Genomic DNA, 15,958 nt, shown 5'->3' with positions numbered 1-15,958 from the left:
TAGTCCTGCAGTTAGGCCTGTGCAAAAAAAGCCACGGGCCGATCCGTCCGCATGATCCGAAAATGCTCCACCCGATTTTTGTCGGGTTCATCGGATCAAGTTAAATAACGGGTTGACTACACTTATATTCGGTCGAAATCGAAGAAACCGAACACTTTTTGAATCGAACTGTTCTCCTCAAAACCCTAGCTTCATCGCCGTTCTCCTGCTATCCAGCCTTCTCGTGTCAATCCAAATGTCAGATGTCACTTCCCCTTCTCAAACCTTCAAAGAAGAAAAGCCCCAACATGTGGTTGGCAAATCCAACCTGCTCTCCTGCCATGCCCGACGAGCTCAAGAGTATGTTTTTTACAAAGGGAGGGCTCCTAAAGGAGATTAGAGGAAAATATTCAGTATACAATCGCCCCAAAACAACCGAGGTAAAATTTTCTTGTTCTATTTTCCTCTGTTCTACTAATAAAAAAAAAAAAAATTCATCTATTCTTCCCTATTTATTTGGATTCTCTGTTCTTCCCTATTTATTTGGATTCTCTTTTATCTTCCAGAACGAGTGGGTTATATGAGGTTTGGTTCCTACTGTGATGCTGCCTTGCACCTCGTTCATTTCTTGCTCATTTCCTATTTCTTGTTTTTGTTTCTATTCATTTCCCTCACCTCGTTCTTTCTTCACCATCGTCGTTGATGACGTGGGACCAAGGACCAGATGGTCGAGACGGGAGCATCGATGGTCTAGACCATGGCGAAGCAGCAGTGGTTGGACTAGAGGGTGTGGGTCGAGACTCGGTTGATTTGGGAGTGGGTTGACTCGATGCAGCGCGGGTTGGATCCGATGACGAAGACGAGTTCAACATTTTCAGTTTTTTTTTTTTTTTCAATAATAATATCAGGCGGGTCATACGGGTTCGACCCGATTTTGTTTTGGTGGGTCGGTTTGGATAGGGTTGCTGCCTTGATGTGGACGATTCGGGTCGGGTCGGATGCAAACCCGGCTTAATTAGCTCGGGTTGCAGGCCTACCTGCAGTTTACTTCTCCAGTGTTAAATCAATGAATGGTAAATAAGGAACACTACAAGCGTAAGCATGTGCAAAATGTCCTTTAAAATTTACCTTTCGTTCTACAAAAATTTTATCAAGTTTCATCTCAATAAGCATAACATCCCAGTGTTTCAAGCCACATATCAACAAAATATAATGCATCAAAAATCATGCTCTATGTTTAAGTTTGAAAATAAATCTTCACAAATGATCCCGCTAAACTACTCCACCAAGATGCTCAAATTTCACAAATCTTATTTATTTATTTATTATTATTATTTTTTGAAACTGTGCACACATGCTACCCCCAACTAGTGAGAGACATAGTCCTCAATGAGTTGAACGAAAGAAAAGAAAGTGCACAGACTAAGCAAGCAAAACAAACAATCAATCATGAAATATAAAATCAAAGCAAAAGAACAAATAAAAACAAAGCAAGTAAAGAAAACTGTAAAGAAAGAGAAACAAATCAAAACACTTCCCTGGGGTCTTGCACAAGCAAGATCTCTTCATGTGGATCAAAGACCTTCAGAAATGATTTTAGACGTTGTCCGTTGACAGTGAAACTATTACCATTCTTCGGATTGACAATGTCTACCGCACCATGAGGATGAACGGTCTTTACAATGTATGGCCCACTCCGTCGGGATTTCAACTTTCCAGGAAAAATGTGCAAGCGAGAGTTGTAAAGAAGAACTTCCTGGCCAAGTGTGAAATGCTTTGGATGAATTTTCTAATCATGCAGAATTTTCATGTGTTCCTTTGCAATCTGAGCGTTGTCATAAGCATTCAGACGAGTTTCATCCAATTCATTGATCTGCAATTTTCTCAACCCTGAAGCTTCATCAAGTGACATATTAACATACTTTATGGCCCAAAGAGCTCGATGCTGAATATCAACAGGTAAATGACAAGCTTTACCATAAACTAATCGATAATGAGACATCCCTAGATTTGTTTTAAAAGATGTCCTATAAGCCCACAAAGCATCAAGAAGTTTAACCGACCAATCTTTCCTATTAGGCTTGATGGTTTTCTCTAAAATAATTTTTATCTCTCTGTTTGCCAATTCAGCTTGCCCATTTGTTTGAGGGTGATAAGGGGTAGAAACTCTGTGTGTAATACCATATTTCTTCACAAGTGTAGAAAATGGTTTGTTACAAAAATGAGAACCTCCATCACTTATAATAACTTTTGGCATGCCAAAACGAGCAAACAAAGATTGCAAAAATTTCAGGACAACATGATGGTCATTTGTTTTGCAAGCAATGGCCTCCACCCATTTTGAAACATAATCCACAGCTAAAAGAATATATGTATTTCCAAAAGAAACCGGAAAAGGTCCCATGAAGTCTATTCCCCAACAATCAAAAATTTCTAAAGTCAGAATAGGGGAAAGAGGCATCATGTCTCTTTTGCTAATGGATCCCAATTTTTGATAAGGCTCACAAGCCTTGCAAAAATTATAAGCATCTTTAAACATAGAAGGCCAGTAAAAACCGCTTTGCAAAATTTTTGAAACTGTTTTCTTTGCTGAAAAATAACCACCACATGCACCCATATGACAAAATCTCAAAACAAAAGAAAACCCATCATCAGGAATGCATCTTCGAATCAATTGGTCCGAACAATATTTAAAAAGATATGGATCATCAAAATAAAAGTGTCGTACCTCAGAGAGAAACCGACGCTTATCTTGGGTGGACCATTCAGAAGGCATTCTCTCAGTCACCAGATAATTGACTATGTCAGCATACCAGGGAGCTCTATCAACCACAAACAGCTGCTCATCCGAGAAACTATCATCAAGAGGAAGGCTGACATTTGAAGAAGGAGATGATGACAATCTAGAGAGGTGGTCAGCTACCACGTTTTCAACTCCTTTCTTGTCCTTAATGTTGATGTTGAACTCTTGAAGTAATAGAATCCAGCGAATCAAGCGTGACTTTGCATCTTTCTTAACCAACAAATACTTAAGAGCAGAGTGGTCAGTGAAAATAGTAACAGGAGAACCAAGAATATAAGTCCGAAATTTATCAAGTGCAAAAACCACTGCAAGCAATTCTTTTTCAGTAGTGGTATAATTTTTCTGGGCATCATTCAAGGTCCTACTAGCATAATAAATCACAAATGGCCTATTATCCACCCGCTGCCCCAAAACAGCTCCTAAGGCATAGTCACTAGCATCTGTCATAATCTCAAAGGGAAGATCCCACTGAGGAGGTTGCACAATAGGTGCAGTGGTAAGTGATTTCTTAAGGGTATCAAAAGATTTTTGGCACTCATCAGTCCAAACAAATTCAATATCATTTTGTAAAAGAGTGCACAAAGGTTTTGCAATAGAACTAAACCCTTGAATAAACCGCCTATAAAAGCCAGCATGACCAAAAAAAGAACGAATATCCCTAACTGTCCTAGGAATAGGAAGTTTAGATATCAATTCAATCTTTGCCTTGTCAACTTTTATACCCTCAGAAGAAACAATATGCCCCAATACAATGCCCTGAGTGACCATAAATTGGCATTTCTCCCAATTAAGTAAAAGATTTTTTTCCTCACATCTCTGGAGAATACGTGCCAAATTATGCAAATAACTCTCAAAGAATTTTCCAAAAACAGAGAAATCATCCATGAATATTTCACAAATGTCATCAATCATATCAGAAAAAATACTCATCATGCATCTCTGAAAAGTAGCTGGAGCATTACACAAACCAAAATGCATTATAGTAAAAGCAAAAGTGCCAAAAGGACAGGTGAAAGTGGTTTTCTCCTGATCCTTATGTGCTACAGCAATTTGATAATAACCAGAATAGCCATCCAAGAAACAATAATATGCATTACCAGCTACTCTTTCCAAAATTTGATCCAAGAATGGTAAAGGAAAATGATCCTTCCTACTGGCTGAGTTAAGTTTTCTATAGTCAATGCACATTCTCCAGCCAGTAACCATTCTAGTTGGAATCAACTCATTTTTATCATTTTTTATGACAGTCAAACCAGATTTCTTTGGTACCACTTGAGTTGGACTTACCCACTTACTGTCTAAGATGGGATAAATGATACCCACTGCGAGTAGCTTAAGCACCTCCTCTTTCACAACTTCCTTCATGGTAGGATTGAGCCTACGTTGAGCATCACGAACTGGTCTAGCATCATCTTCAAGATGGATTCTGTGGGTACATACAGCAGCATCAATGCCTTTGATGTCAGCTATTGTCCAACCAATTGCGCCTCGATGCTTCCTTAATACTTCAATCAACTGGGCTTCATCCTTCTGATTTAGGTTTGAGGAAATCACCACCGGAAAAGTGCCTTCTTCAGGACCAAGGAACACATACTTTAAATCTTGAGGAAGTGGTTTCAGTTCCAACTGGGGAACTTCTTCCTCTGAAGATTTAAGCATGTCTGGTGGTGGTAGAGCTTCAAACTGGGGTTTCCATCTTACTCCCGCAAATTGTACTTCAAGTGGTAAAGATGAATCTGCAAAACAATCAAAAAAATCAAAGTCATCTTCATTGATATGATCAATTTTCTCATCAAGTAAAAATTCAGGTGTCTGAAAAATATAATCATCATCAGAGAATGGAGAAGTTGAGCAAATAAAATCTGTTGGTGTCAAACTCTCCACAGCATTCAGATCGCTTGTGTCATCAAAATGTGCTGGCATCTTGCAAGCGTTGAAAACGTTCAACTCAAGTGCCATGTTCCCAAAGGTAAGCTTCAAAACTCCACTTCTGCGATTGATGAATGTATTTGATGTAGCTAGAAATGGTCTTCCTAGAATGACAAGAGCTTGATAAATAGTGGAGACCGGCTGCTGCATGTCAAGAACCACAAAATCCACTGGGTAGTAGAATTTGTTCACCTGGACCAACACGTCCTCTACAATACCCCTCGGTACCTTAACGGATCTGTCAGCCAGCTGTAGCATGATGGAGGTCTTTTTCAGCTCACCCAATCCCAACTGCTCATATACTGAGAACGCTAGCAAGTTCACACTACTCCCCAAATCAAGTAAAGCTCTCCCAATGCGTGATTCACCAATCATAATGGAAATGTTGGGAGAGCCAGGATCTCCAAACTTCTGAGGAGTCTCGCTCAATATCAATGCACTAACTTGCTCCGTTAGGAAAGCTTTCTTCTTCACATTCAGCTTCCTCTTCACTGTGCACAAGTCCTTCAAAAATTTTGCATATGAAGGTACTTGTTGTATGGCATCCAAGAGTGGAATATTGATCTTCACTTGCTTGAAAATCTCTTGAATCTCCGTGTGATACTTGTTCTTTTGGCCAGCTGCCAATCTCTGAGGATAGGGAACCACAGGTTGGTATCCCTTACTAGTCTCAACATTTGCACTCACAGGCTTCTTCAGCTCTGGTCTCACTACCTCCGGTTCTTTCTCAACTTCATCAGTCTCTGTTACATCTTCAGGTGTAGGGCCAACTACCTGTGTGTCTATAGGCATCTCTGGTTGGGGAACTTCCTTCCCACTTCTCAAAGTAAGAAATGCATTTGCTGTCTCAATAACATCCCCTGAGACATTATGCACTTGCTGTTATTGCTGCCTGTACACTTGAGGATTAGGCTGAGGTTGTGCTGGAAATTTTCCTTTCTCTAGGGTGCTCAAGGTTGTGCTCATCTTATTAATAGTGCCTCGCAACTCATTTATGGCCTGAGTGTTCTGATTATTTGTGGTGGCCTGAATCTGCATGAATTGCTGAAGTGTATTGGTCATCTGAGTCATACTGTCATCTAGAGTCTTCTTTGCAGATGATAAAGGCTGAGAACTCTGTGCAGCTACATGAGGCTGAAATCCATGAGGAGCTACATAAGGATAGCTCTGAGGATTCTGATATGGTGGATACTGGTGCTGAGGAGCACCCTGATTAAATGACTACTGCTGAGGTGGTGGGGACCGACCAGGCTGATCATTTCTCCATGAGAAATTTGGGTGATTCCTCCACCCCGGATTATATGTGTTGGAGAAAGGCTGATTCTGTGCTCTATTAACCCAGTTAGCTGATTGCATCTGCTCAGACCCACCTTCTTGAAATACTGGCATAATCGGGCAGTCTTGGGTCTTATGGGTTGAATCAACACATATAGAATATGCTTCTACTACTTTCACAGCCTTCACTTTTTCCATTTCCATGACCTCTAGTCTTCTAGTCAATGCAGCTATTCGGGCCTGAACATCGGTGTCTTCTTTAAACTCATATCTACCCCCTCCAGAAATAACCCTCAGTGGCTGTGCTACTAATGGAACTCGATCAGTACAAGTGTTTCACTGTTGTGCGCTCTCAGCAAGGTAGTCAAAAAATGATAGTGCTTCATCAGGTTCCTTGCTGAAGAACTCCCCATTGCACATTGTCTGAACAAATTGATTGCATTCTGGAGTAAGACCAGTGTAAAAATAGTTCACCAACCTCCAATATTCAAAACCATGATGTGGACAGATGTTCATCAAATCCTTAAATTTTTCCCAACTGGCCTGAAAGGTCTCATCAGGTCTCTGACTAAACTGACTAATTTGCTCTTGCAAAAACTGAGTTCTCTGAAAAGGAAAATTTTTTTGTAAGAATTCACGCTGCATATCAGACCAACTAGAAATAGAATTAGGCCTCAAAGAATTAAACCAAATCTTCGCTTTATCCTTTAAAGAGAAAGGAAATAAACGAAGTCTAATGAATTCATCAGTAACAGCCCTAGTGATAAAAGTAGTACAAGCCAACTCAAAATCTGTCAAGTGCTGGTAAGGACTCTCAGAATCCATCCCGAGGAACTGGGATATCACTGACATCATGCCATGCTTAATAGAGAAATTAGATGCATTTTCAGGTAAAACAATGCATGAAGGTGTAGTGGTACGAGTGGGTTGCAAATAATCCTTAAGAGTGCGTGGTGCAGGTGCAGCCATGTTTTCTGGTTCAATTTCAATTTCCTCACCTGACTCACTAATAGAAAAGACAGAAGAGTTATCTATCTCCAAACTGTGTATACTACTCTCAACACTCGATGTGACTCTATGCAACCTATTTGAACTGTCCCTCACCCATGACATGAAACATCAGTTTAAAGAGCATAATAAAAATAATGAGTTTAAATTTAAGTTAAAATACTTTCCCCGGCAACGGCGCCAAAAACTTGACTCACTCAAAAATGAGTAGCACTAAAGCTATCCCAAGTGCAGGAAGATGTCGTGTAATAATTAGGAATAAATTCTTAAATCGTCTCCTCAGGGAAAGTTACTTAAAAATCAAACTCATTGAAAAAGGTGAAACAAAGAGAAAATAAAATGATGATATATGCAATGGATGGAAAAAGGTACTAGTCATGGACTAGATTCATGTTTTTAGATTTTGATTGTCGAATTGGAATATAAAGGACTAATAGATTAAACTCATAATTTAATAAAACTAAATTAAGAATTAAACTAAATTAGGAAGTAATTGATAAAGCATGCACTGAAAATTGAAAAGCCCCAAATTCAATGTTCTAGGGTTCATCATTATATTCAAATCACAAATTCTCAAATTAAACCACCGTAATTGTAATCAATACTAAAATGAAAGCTTAACGAAACGATAAGAATAAATAACACGAATTAAATGAATAACAAATAAATTACTCAAAAGTCTAAATCAAAATTCTCTAAAATAATTCAGAAACTCAAAACTGAAATGAAATAGCAAGTAGGGAATTGAAAAGATCAAGCCAGTTGAATGGAGATGAAGATTCGAAGTGGTGGAGGAGGCTGAGCTGCAGTGGCAATTGGACCCCTCAAGGAGTTCTTCAATCTGCTGCAGTGTGAGTGAATGATCCAGTGGAAATTGTGTAGTTGCGTGAATGATCGATTGAATGAATCCTCCTCTTCGAATCTGAACGAAAATCAAAGGAAAAATGAATTCTAAGTGTTTCTCTACTCAAAAACCGAGTTTTCCAGCCCCAGCGTCGTCCTAAGATGTAAAAAAAACATATATATACTCTGACGGCGGAATGAACCCTGATCTGTAAAAATGCGATATTCGCTCGAGCGGAGTGTCGAGCGAACATCGAGCGTTCGACTCTGCCTAAGTTCGCTCGAGCGGCCTGTCGAGCGAACATCGAGCGTTCGACTCTGCCTGAATTCGCTCGAGCGGCCAAATGCCTCCGCTCGAACGATCTCTTTTCCCGCATCTCGCTCGAGCCCACTGTCGAGCGAAAGTCGAGCGTTTGAATCTGCCTAACTTCGCTCGAGCGGCCAGAAGCCGCCGCTCAAGCGAAATGTACCATAATCCATATTAATTGGCAGTTGATAAAATTAGAACAGAAATTCATGCTTTTAATCAATTAAAATCACAACTTTGATTTATTCATTTTTCCATATAAAACCAATGATAAAGTAATGAAAGAATTAATATATATTGGTTCCAAAAGCATTAAAAATGCAATAATTCAACTCAATCAACAGGCCAGACAAAATGAAGACCCACGAGCAGAGGTAACTGATAGGTAGTATTGGTTGATGGTGAGTGCCGTTATTTTGGAGGAAAGGTGGCCTAAACAATAATGCCACTGTTGCTGTGATGTTTGAAAGGTTAGATGAGCTCGAGGAGTGGAGGAAGATGTGACTGAAGTGGATTCTGAACTCGATGGCAAGATGTAAAGACCTTCAATGGGACCCCGAAGCAGCATAGTTTGGGAGTGAATATCCATCACAAGAAAAGAATCATATTGAAATTCTAAAAACACCTAATTATCAATACAAAATCGTTGAACAGAAAGAAAATTTTTAGATATTAATGGAACATGAAGAAGATTTGGAGAAGAGAGTTGCTAGAAGAAGAAGCCATCTGGCTGGAAGCAGCGAGCTGAATGGGAAGCAGCGAGCCATCTTCGATGCAGAGTCAAGGTTGAGAAAGGCAAAATCATTTGTAAAAGGATGAGTTGCTACTGAGTCCGGGAACCAATTAGAGGAAGATGGGGCTTGGGAAGGAAGAGCTGTGAGATTCAACATAAGTAGAGGTGGTGGAGATGCTTGATAGGCTTGATCAAACTTATGATAGCAAACTTGTACTGTGTGTCCCACTTTGTGACAGACTTGGCAACGTAATTGTGAGTTATTGTTGTTGAAGAAATTAGGGACCTGACCACCATTGCGACTGCCAAAAAATTGTTGCAATCACCTCCATGAGTTGCACCGATGTTGAGGTGTGCCCAAATTAGATAGAGCACGAGTTGAGGTGTTTGCTGAAATAGAGGTACCCGAGAGAAGAGACTGGATCTGGTGTGAAAAGGCGATATTCATGATTTAGGAGGTAGCTGTAAATTTGATGAGGAGAAGGTGATTCGGGTCGAGTGGTGAGAGATGTGACTAGAGATTCATAGTTCATTCCTAGACCTACAAGAAGAAAAATAGAAAATTCTTGGTCGGTAAGAGGATGTCCTGCAACACCTAAGGAGAAGGAAAGAGGCTTAGCTTTGTTATAGTACTCAAAGATGGTTTCAAGTCCTTTTTTGAGTGTTGGAAGTTGGAATTGAGTGTGCATGATGTGTGTAGAGGATTTAGCTACAAAGATATTTTGAAGAGTTATCCACACCTCATGAGAAGTGAGACACTCCAGAACTTGAGCTAGCACAGATTCGGAGAGGGAGGAGTTGATATCCATTTTGTGTGAGTTAGGTTTGATTCTCCGTTGATGAAGGATGGGGGAGAAGGTATTGAGCCATCAACATAACCGAAGAGTTGATGACCTTTCAAGAAGGGCACGATTTGTGCTTTCCAGAGTAAATAGTTGTCTATGGTGAGCTTGATATTGATGAAATGAGAAGCGATATTGATGATGGAAGATGAAGAAGGTGAGGAATTTTTTTTCAAGGGAAGCCATTAGAAGGTTCGGGGAAGGATGTGAGTCGTTTTGGCTCTAGATACCATATTAAGGAAAAGATTTAAGAAAGGGCAGATCAAAAGCTTGAGAAAATGACAGACCCAGAATTGCCATGAAAATGCCTCTCGGTTCCATCATTCAGAATAATCCCCTCGTAGTACAGAGTACTCTTTTGATAGTCTCACTATAACAGACTCAATATTTACAACCAATCAAATTTAACATCTAGCATAAGTTTGTTATGCCCTATTTGTTCTAGAATATTACAGAAGAATCTTTGTGATTTTCTAGTGCAAAGGTGGTGTACTTTGCTGCTCCACGTTTTGTAGCTGTAGTATGGTGGAATGCCCTAATAACCGACAACTGTAAGAGTTGTGCTGAATATTGTTAGACCACGTCCAGCACTTCCTGCTCTAACTCAACAATGGCATTGATTCATTGACTAATTAAGTTTCTGCTCTAAATTCAAGATTACTGCCATGTGAACAACAGTGAATCTGTTTGTGGGTTGTATTTTGAAGAAAGAGTGGCAGTTATTATTCAAAGCTAGGGTGAAGATAAGATGAAGATTGTGAAGTGGCCAATTCATATATGACATTTAGGTGGTGCTTCTTCTACCCATCAGCCCTCAAATTGAAGTTAAGGTATGGATTCTGGTAGCGGCTGGCTTTAAGGCCAATGGTGGGTGCAGTGGGCTTGTTGAATTTTTGGTCTCACCTATATTCCTTGGTCCTAAGGTCCCGTTTGTGGTAGTTGGCTCTTGTTTACATCAAAGGATTTGACTCCTCCAGTGGGCATTCAGGTTGAGCTTTGGGCGCCTTTATGTTTTACGATAAAAACATCATCTGTTATGGCGCATGGAAGTTCAAGGCTTTTAAAACTATTTTATATTAATTTAATTAATTCTTTAACATTTGAAATCATAGAGTAACATAAAAGCGAGAGATTGTTTCAAACCTCTCGTTCACCTTTCATTGGAATTGGGTATCTAACTTGTTCATGAGCATCGATTATTTTTTTCTAAACAACCTCGATATATTTTAAATTATAATTAAAAGATGAGAAATATATGAATAAGGGGTAGGGAGATCCCGCCAAACATAATTTCTTAACTAGTGCAACACTAAGAAAATCTAGTACACTTAATCAGGGATAGGTCAAAATGTAGGAAAAAAAATGTTAAATATAGTTATGAATTATACAAATATCGTGCACTTCTTTTAAAAAAATAAAACACAACAAAAAAAGAGAGAACTAAACAGAGCTAATGCTAGAATATTTAACTCGTAGCTGAATGTAAGTGTAACCAAGGAGTGTTTGTTGCCGCCATGTGCAGCATTTTTAGGGCTAGTGACCTCAAATCCTTCAGACCCAACCATCCTCTAGTCTCCTAGTGCGACACGTGGCCTCCACAGTCTCAGGTGGTCTTACGTCGGCAATTCTGTGCATCTTCAATTTGCTATCTTCTTATATTTTTACTTTCCATAATTAAGAATCGTGGGACAGAGGTAATGGAAGTCTCTGATAGCTAGTCTAGACCAGTGAAATGTAACACATATCACTTCACTTCGACTTCCAATCACTATATTATAGTATAACTAACTGAAGAAGACTTGGAATAGAAAAAGAAATTAGTTCGGTTTGGCCACTAAGAATTTTGAATTTTAAGATGAAAGATTAAAATATTATATTTTAATATTATTATTGTATTGAGATTTGAAAAAATTAAATTAAAATTTTAAAAAAATGAATTCTTTATTATATTTTGTATGAAAATTTGTGAAAGTTGTAATAATGAGATAAGAATTTTATGTTTGAGATAAGAATTTTGACTTGCCAAACCAAACTGGCAATTGTATTAAGAGAACAAAAGGCAAAACAAACAAAATCATTCTTTTTCTGTCTGCCCGAAATCAAATATATATGTTTCGAATAAATGCAATGAAATAAACTTACCAAAATAAATAAATAAATGCCAGGCAACAAGGTAACTTAAGCCTTCAAGAGGGAGGGAAAAAAAAAAAATCTGCTCAGAAGGCAAGAAGGTAAATTCATGAAATGCAATTTGAAACCATTTATTGCATATGTTTACAGTGTGGTGGCATAGCATAAACAGCAAATCCACGATAGAATTGTATTGCAGTATCTACATTTAGAGCTCTTCGAACCCTTCTTCGTCCCCTTGCTCCTCTACCCTTTGAAATTCTCTCCTCCAAGTTTCCATCTGAAAAACAGAAAATTTAGATTCATAAGATAGTCTGATTCCATAATACTATTCACAAATAACCTGGGCGTATAGATATCGGTTTCGAATCGAATTCAGATGGCAAACGTGCTTTTCTTGAGAAGCAGAAACAAACAAATTCAAGAAAACCCTTCTCATAGCAACACTTCAATGAGGGCTACTGATTTCAGGCACAAAAGATGTGTTGTCCTAGAAAAGAAAGTTTTCTAGTTTTTTTTTTTTTCCCAATTGATGTTGGTATGTCCTATTTATCACAAATTAATTTTTGGGATATTCCTAGAAACCAAGTGACTAGACTTATCCCAGGTTAGACAGTCGAGTTTGCCTAGGCTTCAAGACCTAATTCAGTGTTATACACAGTTATCTGTGAGAATTCGTAATTCAATGGTAAAAAGCTGAAGTCATTGACTAATTGCGAATACTTTTTCACATAATAAAGAGGGATGATAAAAAGTTCAGACAACTGATGGCAAGAACATATTAGGGCAAAAAATATGTGAATAATTCAATGAGCAAAATCGATAGAAATATAAATGAAGAAAGAAAATTGATTAAAAAAAGACTAATTCTATGCACCACATTAGTATCCAACCAGCATTCTATTGTACTGATATGGTGCACGGAGTCAACGCCCCTACCTTGTTTCATTTTAAAATATAATAATGATTGATATTATTCCTATGGGCGTCATGTCCCCACAGTAGGATGCAATACTGTTTGAAAAATAATACGTCCCATAAAACAGTTGGGAAGAAAATTGCTTTGTTTCATTCATCTGATTGCCACAAAACCACAATTACAATGAGCCTTAAGTTGGTTTAGTAGGGAACAAGCTGCCTCACCTGATCATCAGAAAACTGCAATTGTTCTGCAACAAACAGTATATTCTTGTAATCTCCTTGAGCTAATTGCTTGCCTAAGTTCCGTGCAATGTCGTCATAGCCAATCATATCCACACGGAAGCCATTGCTCATGAATAACTTTTCCATCCATTGCCCTGTACTTGACTGCATAAACACCAGAAAAAGTTAGTCCTTTAGAGAAGGGAAGAAACAGATCCACAATAAATTTTCTTCAAACTAAAAGCAAACTGACCTTGATTCCAATTTCAGTTTCTGCCAACCAGGCAGGCAACTCTCCCAAGAAAAAACTTCCGTTCGTGGCCATATTACTCACACTAAATAAAACCTCTTCAAAACTTGCCAAAGTCATCACAGGCAGCCCCTATAATAACATAGAAAGATGACTGTCTTACCTACTTAAGCATCCCAAATATTTTGTTCCTTTCAGGGTTTTCCAACTTTTGTTGAAGGCGACATTAAAGTCTTAATTACCTGGATGACCCATATACTTGGTCGATTCCCATTGAAACCCTTTGCACGGAGACTCTGCAGTATACCAGAGGACTCCATTGGAACGTGCAGGAATATGCAGTTTCTGGGAATTTTTGCCCCGACACCTGATGATTTTTAAGAAAAGTCAGAACATGTTGAAATGTTTTCTTTTATTCCCCTCCACAAGAACGACAGGAAGACGTGCGTGAGAAATTGTGATGCTCTTGCTGCACACTACTTTTCCAAGACAAACAACAGCAAGGGGAAACCAGACGATGTCCGCACAGTTTGATGTGCCGATAACAATTTTCTGAACTGAAAACAAATATCTATTCAAGTGCATGCAATTGAAAAGTTAAAGATCATAAACCATGACAATTGGTTAAGCAGCACAAACCGGCAAGCTTCTCTGCTGCACTTCTGAATACCCTTTCTGGTGACAAATCAAATATAACGGTTGAAGGCGGCCAACTAAGCCTATATGGCCGAGTGTCCATGCCATCTGTTAACAGAACAACCTGCCCATACGTACGAAAATATAATCTGTCAAACTTCACACACGTAAAATCAGCCCAAGTCCCACAACTTTGATAACCCAAATACCTGGTTGACTCCATCTATATGGTTCACTGTACGAAGCAACTTATCGTCGATGAACTTAGTTGCGAGGCAATAGTGGTGCGAGCATTGTCTCATATCCATCTTAACATTTGGAGAAACAAAGCAACCAGCATATGGATCTACAAATAGAGGCTCTGCAAACGCAAGCACTAATCACATTGATATCGAAATACTTCATAAGGCGTCAAATGTCAAAGAAGAACGTTATCCCTGGGAAAAGAAATAAAAGATATGCCTCAGAGAAAAAAGAAATAATTTGGTATTCATTGAAAATTTCTTGGTGGGGAATACAAGCTTTGCTCTTTAGGCTGAAAGTACGCGTACTATATACTATCATCTCGCGTGCGATAGGGAGGCCGAGAAAAGATGGGCTGTTCTTAACTTCGTATAGCAAATGTGAAAGCTTGCATACAAAGGTAATTGTAGTGAGCACCCACAAATGCGGAACCTAATTCCAAACCTTAAGCTATTAGAGAAGAGACTAAACTAGTACATAAACCCACCGAACAACGAGGGACTTTCCAACAGCTACTAAAATGACTTGCTCGGCTTAAAACAATGCCAAATGCTGCTCTAGAAAGCAGCGGTACCCATATACACGGTTCAAGTTAGTGGCGAAAATAGACATGACGGCCTATAATCTAACAAAACAATAGACAAGGCCCCCACAAAATGCAGAAACGACAAACAAAGATTAATGTAGGTAAGGAGAAATGACACTAGGAACGCCTTGGTTGAAATACTCGTTTACTGTTTGATAAAATGATTCAGAGACAGATAGAAGGCTATGAGCTCGCCTGGTCTATTGGTCTCCTGGAAACGAAGAGAAGCTGAATTAATGGCGGTTAAAAGTAACGGATCATTGTCATCTCCGAGTTTTGCCCTCAAACGGTTGACTTTTTTCTTGGAGGCCCATGTTAATGCCGGGTGCAAGATAGCCACTGCCGGCGCACGCGCGAAATTCACTAAACTTTCCATTTATTGGAGGCTGAATTCACCGACGATGGCTGCGAGAAACGGAATATTCATCGTCCGCCCAAGGGTATCCCTCAACAAAACCAAAGCACGGTCTCCTACGCCAAGCCACGAGTCTTGAGCCTGACCAAAAGAGTGAATGGTGCATCTTCAAAGATGATATTGCTTATAGCCAAATAAATTAATCAATTTAATGGTCTAGTTATATAAATATATGTTTATATTTACATATAGATAAACTAATGACAATGCTTTAAGTGGTCTAATGTCAACGTAGTCAATATTTTTAAGACATATATGTCCTAAAAGTTGGCCATTTTTGACTAGTATTAAAAAGAGGGCTTTGCTAGACGCAGTCGGTAAATACAGTCGGCATGCAGTCGGCTGTACGGAATAAATAAAAAAAAATTATAAAAATATATTTTTTTCATGGTTGTATAGAATGAATAAAAAAAAGTTATAAAAATATTTTTTTTTCATGGTTATCTCATATTAATTCATTTTTTTCAAAATGACTGTACGCCGACTGTATTTGCCGATTGCACAAATCATTTCTATTAAAAAGATTATTATTTTTTTCCATCACAAAAGACTTTGAAACACTTCTACCTATTTCTTATCCAAATAAGTAAAGATATTTTTTGTCTTAAATTTTGTCACTCCCATTTTCACTTGCCGTGCGACATTTTTTAAATAGATATCATTTAAGTAACAGATAGAAGAAGTCACTTAAAATGATAGACTTCATAATAAAAAATAACATTATTTTATCCAAATTATATATGTGCAAGTGGGAGAAAAATAAACACGAGTGATTATTCTAACTTTATTCAAGTTTTTTTATCGCTCAAAAAATTCTATGACACTGTTTTTGACTC

At 38.5% G+C, this 15,958-nt stretch overlaps 1 protein-coding gene across 2 annotated transcripts; it reads right to left on the bottom strand.

Annotated features, from left to right (window-relative positions):
• Nucleotides 1–11,955: 11,955 nt before the first annotated feature.
• On the bottom strand, nt 11,956–15,241 carry LOC122315353 (O-methyltransferase 1, chloroplastic-like). 2 transcript variants are annotated; one of them, XM_043131220.1, is made up of 7 exons: nt 14,903–15,241; nt 14,088–14,239; nt 13,861–14,002; nt 13,485–13,609; nt 13,246–13,374; nt 12,993–13,157; nt 11,956–12,129 (listed from the first exon to the last, which is right to left on the bottom strand). In XM_043131220.1, the coding sequence occupies exons 1-7, from the start codon at nt 15,081–15,083 to the stop codon at nt 12,058–12,060; spliced, it is 966 nt and encodes a 321-aa protein (XP_042987154.1). In that variant the 5' UTR covers nt 15,084–15,241; the 3' UTR covers nt 11,956–12,057. The 2 variants fall into 2 exon arrangements, with proteins under 2 accessions (XP_042987154.1, XP_042987155.1); XM_043131221.1 differs by having other exon boundaries at nt 13,882–14,002; nt 14,903–15,239.
• Between the last annotated feature and the right edge of the window lie 717 nt (nt 15,242–15,958).

This window comes from Carya illinoinensis, chromosome 7 (assembly GCF_018687715.1).
Source record: "Carya illinoinensis cultivar Pawnee chromosome 7, C.illinoinensisPawnee_v1, whole genome shotgun sequence".
NCBI lineage: Eukaryota > Viridiplantae > Streptophyta > Magnoliopsida > Fagales > Juglandaceae > Carya > Carya illinoinensis.
The sequence above is the reverse complement of the archived record's forward strand: the minus strand, read 5'-3'. Positions and strand labels throughout refer to the sequence as shown.

Excerpts from the sequence above, each read along its gene's own strand:
- LOC122315353 (XM_043131220.1), bottom strand. The coding sequence starts at position 15,083 with ATGGAAAGTTTAGTGAATTTCGCGCGTGCGCCGGCAGTGGCTATCTTG. Across the intron at positions 13,375-13,484 it reads CAAGTATATGGGTCATCCAG|GGGCTGCCTGTGATGACTTT; the intron begins GTAATTAAGACT and ends ATGTTATTATAG. Across the intron at positions 13,158-13,245 it reads AAACTGAAATTGGAATCAAG|TCAAGTACAGGGCAATGGAT; the intron begins GTCAGTTTGCTT and ends GTGTTTATGCAG.